Raw genomic sequence first — 9,533 nt, 5'->3', positions numbered from 1 at the left:
TTTTATTTTTATTTTAGAAATAAAATAAGGAGGCGTTTTTATAATGTGCTGTTGTGAATCAAACATCTTTTAGTACCTCTTTTTGAACTAAATATGAAAATTTTGACAGGCATCTCAGTATGCTTTTTATCTTTCTTTTCCTTCTATGTTGAGTGATTTTTTGGGAGACTGAACTACATGCCATCAGCTAATTATTCCTATTTATATCTAATTTATTTTTGGAATCAACACCATATATCTTCCCCAAGTCAAATTACCAGGCTATTCCAGCAGCAGCATTCCAACGCGTGATATATGTCTAACTCACACATACATAGCAAATGTCTTGTTGTCACCACCCGGCTGCCAGTTTTTCTCCACAGATCATATGGCTTAAATGAGAACATTTGATAATGGGTGACAATCACAGATAAAATATAACACATATTAATCGTCCTCAATTTTCACTCAGCAGTTCAAAAGGCATACATGGCTATTAACCCAAAACAGTTTCTAGGAAGTGCAACTAGCTAGCTAGAACTCAAAGCTTGATTTCTAAATGTGACAACTGAAGAATTTAACGAAAGTAAACATTAAGCTAAAAGCCAATTCCCTTAACATCCAACAAGTCTGCAAAGTACTACTGAATTTGGCTTCAGTTTGCCCTTTGTTTCTTGGAAAGTCTCAGTCGGATATCCCCTGCACATAACCATCCTCATATGAGGAACATGGAAATAGGTCTAATGATGATATTAACACTGAAACCAGACCATAACTATTCAAACATACCGATGAACGAGAATAAGAGAAGCTCCTGCTCCGACTCCTGCTTGGGCTCCTTGCATGCCTCCGACGATGTGGCTACAAGACAACAAAGTTTGTGAAAGCATAACTTAGATACGCGATTTAATAAAGCATAGTTGAACTGCATTATCCATAACGAGATATGACGCTAGTTCTACTTACAGGTGACAGTGGAGATCTGGATCGTGATTGAGATCTGCACAAATCCCACAAACAATTCTAGTTAATATCAGTAGAATTCTGTAGCCAAAAGGTTCCAGAACGACCTTTGATCCAAATGAATCCATGCTACTTCCACGTCCACAATCAAAGTAGTTAGCAACAGCTGCCAGCAATCTATAATATCAATCAACCAACATGATCAAATTGAAACAAAAACCAATCGCAACGCACTTCCTGGAGATTGTCCGTCCAAGTTGTGAGGTCATACCATACAAATGCATGCACCGCCCCCCACGCTCTAAAAAACAAATTAAGTTTTTATTTGTCTATTCAATAGTGTTCCCACGTTCAGAACCCTCGGGATTAGCCCAAAAACAATTTGATATATTGCTTTGAGTAAGATCCACCTTAATACCATATTAAAATACAGTTTACCATCCTGAGTTTACCAGAGGTGCTCATCCACTAAAACAGATTACTGCCACATCCAAGCGAGTTGCCTGAATTTGAGCACCATTGGACATCACCTGCCTAAAAAGCAATCCCCAGATCGCCACGAAATGCAAGATCTAGAAAACAAAACAAAAAAAGGCAATCTTCGTAATCATCTTACTAACCATAAAGGTGGTAATTCGTTCTGAAGAAAAACCGAATCAAAAAGATTGGGGAGAGGAAGAAGAGAACAATGGAAAGAGGAAATTGCATCTCAAGTATTCCTGGAATTTTAGAAAACTAGACAAGAAAATTTAGTCTCATCCCACCAATAATGCTTCAGAGTTCTTTCGGGAAGTCATTCTCCAATGGTTTTGGAAATCAATTTTCAAGTCTGAAAAATCAAATCGTCTTAACCACAGTAAGTATATCAAATCATTCAACTAGAAGTGCCTAAACTTACAAAGTCCATCCTCAAAACTCAATGACAACCAGAAGATAATTCAATGAGAAACCACGAGAAGTCCCTAACAGTCAGGCTCTCAACTCCAACCCAGCCCCCCTCCCCACCCAAAAGAGAAATGACCCACAAATTCTCTTGCTGGTCTGCTCTTTAACCATTCCTCCCTTACACCCCCATCCTACAGAATAGAAGGTACAAATCCATCCATCTTCGGCAATAAAGAGGTAGATCATCTCATACTCTCATTCTCACAAAAGGGTTATCTCCTCATTCCATGTCACTTTTTATCTGAAATATGCAGGCTAGAAATAACTTCTCGTCGAATAAGGACTCGGTTTCTCTGATTCCTTGCTGCTTCAAAACTACCAACATACCAGACCAATCTAAAACTTATATTCTTAGTAATTCTAATAGCACCAAATTGTCAATTCCTCATCTATCTACACGAAGCATCCAATTCATATCCTCCCCAATTTTATATAATTATATGGTCATTGCTATTCCTACTAATTTCCAGTACTAATGCTATCTTTCTGTAGCTCTCGAAAATAAAAGAGATATTTTAGATGTCTAATTCTATACATTCTGGTGATACTACACAGTGAGCCTTTTTGACTCTACATATCTCCAGAAAATGGAACTTCAAACAATGAGAAGTGCTTGATCATCTAACCAGACAGAGCCACTGAAACACAACAAAACAAAACTGTGGTCTAAAGCCTTGCATGGGGCAGAAAGAAGAAAAAGCAAACAAAAGCTCCAAGAAACTTTGATGTTCATTCTCCAGATAAGTATAAAAAACACTCAACTGGATAGAAAATTGTATACTTTCTCCAACAATGGTGTCATTACCCTAACCAATCAAAACCACGAAGATAACAGGAGCTGAACATCTAAACAACAAAAGAGACTCCCAAATCAACATAGGTTTTCCACTGTATAGTCATACTGCTGATTCCTCATATAGAATTTCCATTAAATAAAGCACAAAAACACCACCAAAAAGGGATATTGCTCAAACGAATGTAAAGGAGGATCCTAAGAAGAACATACTAAGCACACAGCACCTAGCAATTAAGGTAGATTACATGTAACGGACTTGCAAAAAGAATTCAAATAAGACACGCTCATATGCTACAAAGCATGAATTAGGACTATGAAAACTATGTTTTAACTATACTTAAAACGAGATTAATTTAGCAAAGCATAAGAGAAATATTAAAACCTTGATGTGAAACAAAGAAAGTACCTAGAAACAGAGCGAGCAGGGGAAAAAGACCTTGAGCGTGAGACAGACGCGGAGCGACGAGAGTATTTACCCCTAGGAGACACACTGCCGAATGACTATTAGTAAACATGCTAAATTTTCTGAAGGTAAAGGAAAAGATAGTCAGAAACTAAACCTTCTCTCTGGCTGCTATAGCTCCGTCGAGGACTCCTGCTTCTTGAATAAACTCTGCCTCTTGAATAATATGGGCTTGGGCTCCTGGAATAGCTACGTCTCTTATCATACTCCTCCACCTAAAGAGTAGATAACTGAGTTAAACTAATGCATAAACACAATATTGGATCCAGGATTTCTCCTACTGACTGGGAACAGACCCTAATATACGCTCGAGAGAACTGATTGCGAAAGAGAGAGTCATCAAGTTTCCTTATCTGCAAAAGAAACAAACAAAAAAAGAGATAAATGAGGAGACTGACAAAGGAAAAAGGAATTAATTAAACCAGAAAACCTTAATTATTCCAGAGGAGAAGAAGAACCAATGATGTGATATTACAGATTAAAACAAGTCACTTAAAGCTTTTATTAGCCTACCGCATATTTCATATCTTCATAGTTGGTATAGTCCACAATCCCCCTCATACCTGCAAAAATAGCAGTAGCTAACATCAACCGCTTCCATTGCAATGCTTACAGATCATTGAAATTTTAACTGACTAGAAAGAATGGAGGACAAAAAGAGTAGGCACACTTTCTTTAATAGTCACGAGCCTTACATGAAAGCGATGCACGGAGATCTAGTGCAATAAGATAAAATAGACTGCACACTAAGTGCCCCATTATATATGGTGTCTGATAAGAGAAGTGTTAGCTAACTGATCTTTATAGTGCTTCCTCCCCAACTAAAAACTTTTATTTAAACTGCGCTAAAGAAATTAGAAGCCACAGAATAACTTCTTAATGAGGTAATGCCTTTAGATGTTCTTGAGGAGTTTCAATTGGTAAATGCTTTTCTTCACCAAAATTTATCTTTGAGCAAAATGAAATATCAGGTCAGACAGCGTACAGGTCTTGTAAGTGATCTTATATGCATGCGATGGCTTTTCTAATCCTTTCGATTCAAGTAATTGGCATTAATGTAGACTTTATTCTGAATTTATCTGACCCTTGCTGTCTTTGGAAGTTTAAGAAAATAAAGGAACTACTGGAACAGTAAGCAAGAATATTTTTTATATTTTGTGAAATTAGCTTGACTATATTCTAGAAAAGATTTGAACACTTTAGGGTATTAAATTCTCTTTCCCCTCAGACTACTTTCCAAAAATTTCCCAATGCGATTGATTGCGGACATCAGTGATATTAAGATGATCACTGAATTCCGATTATGGTATAAGTGTTTGGCTTTCGGAAAGCAAATTATGTGTTTGGATTTTTCCTGAAGATCTTATTCTGAAACATAGTTGTGTTAAAAAAATCATTTACGCCCTAAAACATCATAAACACTTTCAAACAATCAAAAATTAATATATTGAAGCTGAATAAACAATGAAAATACCCAGACTAAACATCTTGATTTGCTTCTAAATATTTCTTTTTACTGATCAATCGGAAAAAAAAGGAACAAAGGAGCTGTAATGGAAGTATTGAGATGGGAAGGCCCTTGGTTTTTGTTGAAAATCAACCATTATCCTGTTTGATTTCAAACCTAAACATGTCTAGCTTCAAAGTCAGATAAATAATAAGCATTCATTTAGATTTTGATCTAACACCTGTTTCCCTAAACACTGAATAAGAGAAATTGTTTAATATATTTGTTTAACGATATTTCCAGAAGTATTTGCCCTATGACAAGTGACATTCTACCCAGTACCATGCTATTCGAGTCTTTCTTTGTAAGATACAAGCACCAGTTGATCAAGAAGTAACCTGATTGTCTCACGTGTTAATTTGTTATGTTACATACCTGTTTAGACACCCCCCAGCAAAATGTGTAAAATACTAGTATGACTTAGAAACCAATGTACATTCCCCTCCTGGGAAGATATGTCCATTAATGAAAATCATTAAGAATTGAACAAATGCAACTATAAAAACTGCCTCAATAACCTAACTAACCGTCACGGCCTCGAAAAACTTGAGAGAAACAGACATCTCCTGCTCGGCGCATGTGATCCTAGCAATACCAAGTAAAAGAAACCACACTGATCAAAATCTCTCGCAAGTTCCCGAAATCTTTACTGATCATAACAAGATAACTTAACACATGCTAACCTTCAAGTCTTGCCATGAAGCAGAAGATGGTAGTCCAGAGATCAGAACTGCAAAGTTTTTATTTTAGCATGAAATAATAATAACTATATGAAATAGCTTAATGTCGAGGACGCAAGGAATTATGATAACACAACTAAAATCAGGCTAACCGCGATGGTCTGAGCGCCTAGAAACTCCACCACGACTCCCACTACTATAACTGCTGTGGCGATCATATGATGATGATCCTTGCCCACCGTGAGCAAGTTCAACCTACATAAATCATAATAAACAACAACAATGGTGAACATAATCTGACTTCCAAAATACCACACATCACCAAAAAGACAGGGAGGGGAGGAGACAACTAACTCGTAATCGATGTCCATCAAAGTCATAGCCATCGCGCCCACGGATGGCATCATCAGCATCACGAGAATCTTCAAACTGGAACGTACAAAAGAATGACAACAATGAGATCTATCAAACCTGATGTAGCATGAAGAAACATATGCAGAAAATTGAGCTATTCGCCAATACAATAAGGGAATAACTAACATCTCAATGATTCAATTCCTAACAAAGAACTCACCTCTACAAATGCATAACCAGGTGGTCTAGGAGGAACTTTCAACTCAATTTCCACGATATGCCCATACTGCAGGAAATTCACAAGATTAGCAATTTGGCATAGGTAACTAAAAAAAGAGAGGGGAGAATTGACAAATAAACTGGTCCAAACACCAAAAAGGTTAGCCAACACGTAATAAAAAAAACCCATAAATTTTAATGACCTTTAGTCAACCATCTTCAGAATGAACCAAAAGGAATTATGTAATTGACAAATATAGCAACAGAAAGAATCTATATTAAAAATTGAAAATAAGTCATCTTTCCTCAGAAAAAAATTCATGTATATTGTAAAGCGGCCAGATGTTTCATTAAGCAAAAGAGCATGATCCCAAAAGTGCCAAATTAGATGACTTTCAGGGGCTTTTAGAAAGCTGAAAGAAAAAAAAAACTGAAAGACTAAGCGTGAAGTTAGACTATACACCTCTTATCACTTTAAGAGTTTAATATGAAAGGCAAGAGACCTGAGAAGACCAAGAAAGATAGACAATGCACAAGGTTTCCTAATCCACTTAGGCACAGCTTACAAAGATGCCACCAGATATAAAACATATTAGAAGAATGAATCCTTGCATTTAACCCCCAAATTTCCCTCTTTTTTAGACAAATTTATTCCTCTTTCAATCAACCCAAGAGCGCAAGTTCTCATGGAACTCGCTGGCGCCCTTCTAAATGACAAGAAGTAAGCCAACATAAAAGGAGAAACAAATTGAAGGTAAATGTATAACTTAGTTATAACATATCAAATTGCAGAAAATATGTCCTTCCAGCAAACAAGTAACTTATCTAACTAACCTTGTAAAACAAATCTTCTACTTCTCTCTCACGAATATCACCAGGAAGATTGCCCACATAGATAGTCCGACTTAACCGACCCATTATGCCTGAAACCATTAACCAAAAGAATGCAGCTTGTTCAAACATTGGAAGTGGTAATAAGTGAACAATTGGAATGCAACGAAGAATTTTTGTTGATTCTTTAGGTGGTGGGGAAAGGGGGTGGAATAATCAGAGTTGACTAAAGCTCATCAGTGAAAGGCCATAAGGAATGGTCAACTAAAGAAGGGAAAAACAAAGTAAAGTAACATTGCAAATATACACAAGACGATATGGAACTATTACAGTATCTTTTCCTACGAAGAAGAGCTCCTACATAAAGAATAATGTTACAACTACCAAAATCACATAATGCTCTTCAAAGCATCTTAAAATTACAGAACGAAGTTATATGACAAGCATCAGAGTAGCAAATATCACAAATGATCAATCTAAAAGATTATGCTTGTCAGCAATAGTAATCACAGCAAACACCAGATATATGAAGAGAAAATATCAAAAGGCGGTCTTTTGCTTTTCACTGCGTTTAGAATGACGAAAGTCATTTCTGGTGTTATCGTGTCATACGGAAAGTCATTTCTGGGGTTAGGTTATCTATTCTATCATAAAGGGAGAAAATAACTTCTGGACATCATTTTCTGAAACTTATCCTAACTTTTAATTCATATCACTTGCTCCAATTAACACTTGCACATTATTATCAATTTGTAATGCTCGATATTTCATCAAAACAATGCCCGGTTTGTTAATATTATTACTTATCTTTATCTGATCAAAAAAATATTATTACAGATCTCTAATATATTTTTCCAAAAAATATTCACGGATCAATTATCAAGAAAGCATTTTTTTTGGAAAATATTTTCCACAAAAAATGACTTTTGTCCTGCCAGATACTCATCATGTTCCTTTTTTCTCAAGTCTATGCATGTAAAAGTAAAGCAAATAAAGTCAGTTAAAAGGGTCGAGAGAACAATCAAGAACTTCAAACAATTTCGCTACTGATACAAATTTTGTTAATAAGTATTTTTAACGGATTCTATAAATACATGGATATTATCGCAAGTGTAAAAAAAGAAATTAACAGACCAACAGCAGAAAACCAAGAAAAATCCTAAAGTCTCTTCAAGAACTACCAAATCCAAAATTCTTTTTAGAAGAAAAAACAGTCGTTGCTATAAAACCTAAATAGAGAACCGGTGAAATTTTATATGGATTTAATTTTCTAATAATTTTGATCGGGGAGAAAGGGAGAAACAGCTTACCTGTAGGATCCAACACTAGAGATTGCGGAGAAAGAAAAAATTGCAGCAGACGAAAAACAAGTGGTATTAACACATGAACTGAACTTTATATTATATATATATATATATATAATAAGGGAGAAGGTCGGTATCATACGTACGCTACTTTTATAAACGCGACACAAATCTAAGGACGTCAAGTCATCACATGACATCTGTTCTAGGACACTTGCTTTAAAGTTCAGGAGAAAAAAACAGATAGGAAAATTAATTATAATAATCCATAAAAAGGGGGAAAAGAAAAGAAACTAGGCATATCTCCTTGGTCTAGATGTCACTTGGGGATTGGTGACTTCCATAAGTTTTTTATATATAGATATTGGGCTGAATACACAGGTGGCCCTTTAAACTTTGCCATTTTTTTCATTTTGACACGTAAACTAATAGTAGTTCATATTGGGCACTTTAAGCGAAGAAAAATTATGTCAATTAGACACATATTTTGTAGCTCCAAACAAATTAAAGTGTGTGTATTTCACTTGCTGCCAACATGGCAAAGTAGGACCAATAAAAAAAAATATGTCACTTAACGGAAAAAAAAAGCCAAATTTGAAGGACCCTTGGAGATGCTCGTCACTTTCTCCACCCACTATTTCGCTACCGATGAACATTGCCAGAACTATTGGATTGCAGCCGCGACTTGAAAGCTCATAACTCAACAACTCTTGCTGATTATCACCATTATCTTTTCAACTACATCTTTTGTAACTTTCAGCAAGCAAATGGATTTGCCACCCCTACTAGCAGCACCCAGACCCACCACCGTAGTCGTCCCTCACTAGAAAGGTGCTCTAATTGTTTTGTCCTCTTCATCTTTAAAACCCGCAAAGCCACTTCCATCACCGCTTACAATTGTCCTTCGTTGGCGACCATTAGTTCCTAAGGTGGGTTTTCGGCCGGGCTTTGGCTTTGTGGTGTTGGTGATGCTTCTTTCATTCCTAGTTGACCATTTTTCTATTGAATGTAAAGTGTATTCTTGAAAAAGATTTCTGGTGTTGACTGTAATTTTTGGTCACTGGAATTGAATTTGAAAGGTGGAGAGTGATTGGCATGTGGTGGAGGAAGCGCGATGGTGCTGAAGCAACTGTTATAGTGGTGGAGATGGTGGCGGTACAAAGGAAGAAGAAGGAGATTGAAGGAAAATCTTGAAGAAAAAAAAATCTACTTATTCTCACGCACTCAACACAAGTGGTGTATTTCACACTGCCATATTAGCAGTGTTTGTTTAATTGACACAATTTGTATTCACTTAAAGATCAAAATAGGTACCTACGTGTCCAAATGAAAAAAATGGCCAATCTTAGGGGGCCGCTTATGTATTCTGCATAGATATTTTAATCCTCCTCACTTTGATCAAAGACTGAGGACCTTTTTTTTAGTTCTTTTTTCTTCTCAAAAGTCATTTTAGTAGCAGTGATTTTTAGATAAAATACTTTTAGACAGATAT

General features: G+C 36.2%; 1 protein-coding gene across 9 annotated transcripts; it reads right to left on the bottom strand.

The window, feature by feature from the left end:
* Window positions 1-410: 410 nt before the first annotated feature.
* On the bottom strand, window positions 411-8,216 carry LOC107784867 (serine/arginine-rich splicing factor SR30). Of its 9 annotated transcripts, none has more exons than XR_001647758.2 (15): window positions 8,048-8,186; window positions 6,741-6,829; window positions 5,908-5,973; window positions 5,688-5,762; window positions 5,486-5,588; window positions 5,337-5,383; window positions 5,181-5,238; window positions 3,660-3,709; window positions 3,443-3,499; window positions 3,244-3,361; window positions 3,090-3,173; window positions 1,050-1,514; window positions 946-979; window positions 769-840; window positions 411-678 (listed from the first exon to the last, which is right to left on the bottom strand). XR_001647758.2 is itself a non-coding variant. In XM_016606059.2 (15 exons), exons 2-15 carry the CDS (start codon window positions 6,822-6,824, stop codon window positions 664-666), a joined length of 933 nt encoding a protein of 310 aa, XP_016461545.1. In that variant the 5' UTR covers window positions 6,825-6,829; window positions 8,048-8,186; the 3' UTR covers window positions 411-663. The 9 variants fall into 9 exon arrangements, 7 of the variants coding, with proteins under 7 accessions (XP_016461545.1, XP_075073748.1, XP_075073746.1 ...); XM_016606059.2 differs by having other exon boundaries at window positions 1,050-1,119; XM_075217647.1 differs by having other exon boundaries at window positions 1,050-1,119; window positions 3,090-3,161.
* Window positions 8,217-9,533: the final 1,317 nt, after the last annotated feature.

This window comes from Nicotiana tabacum, chromosome 7 (assembly GCF_000715075.1).
Source record: "Nicotiana tabacum cultivar K326 chromosome 7, ASM71507v2, whole genome shotgun sequence".
Classification (NCBI taxonomy): Eukaryota; Viridiplantae; Streptophyta; class Magnoliopsida; order Solanales; family Solanaceae; genus Nicotiana; species Nicotiana tabacum.
This window is presented reverse-complemented; position numbering and strand designations above follow the sequence as displayed.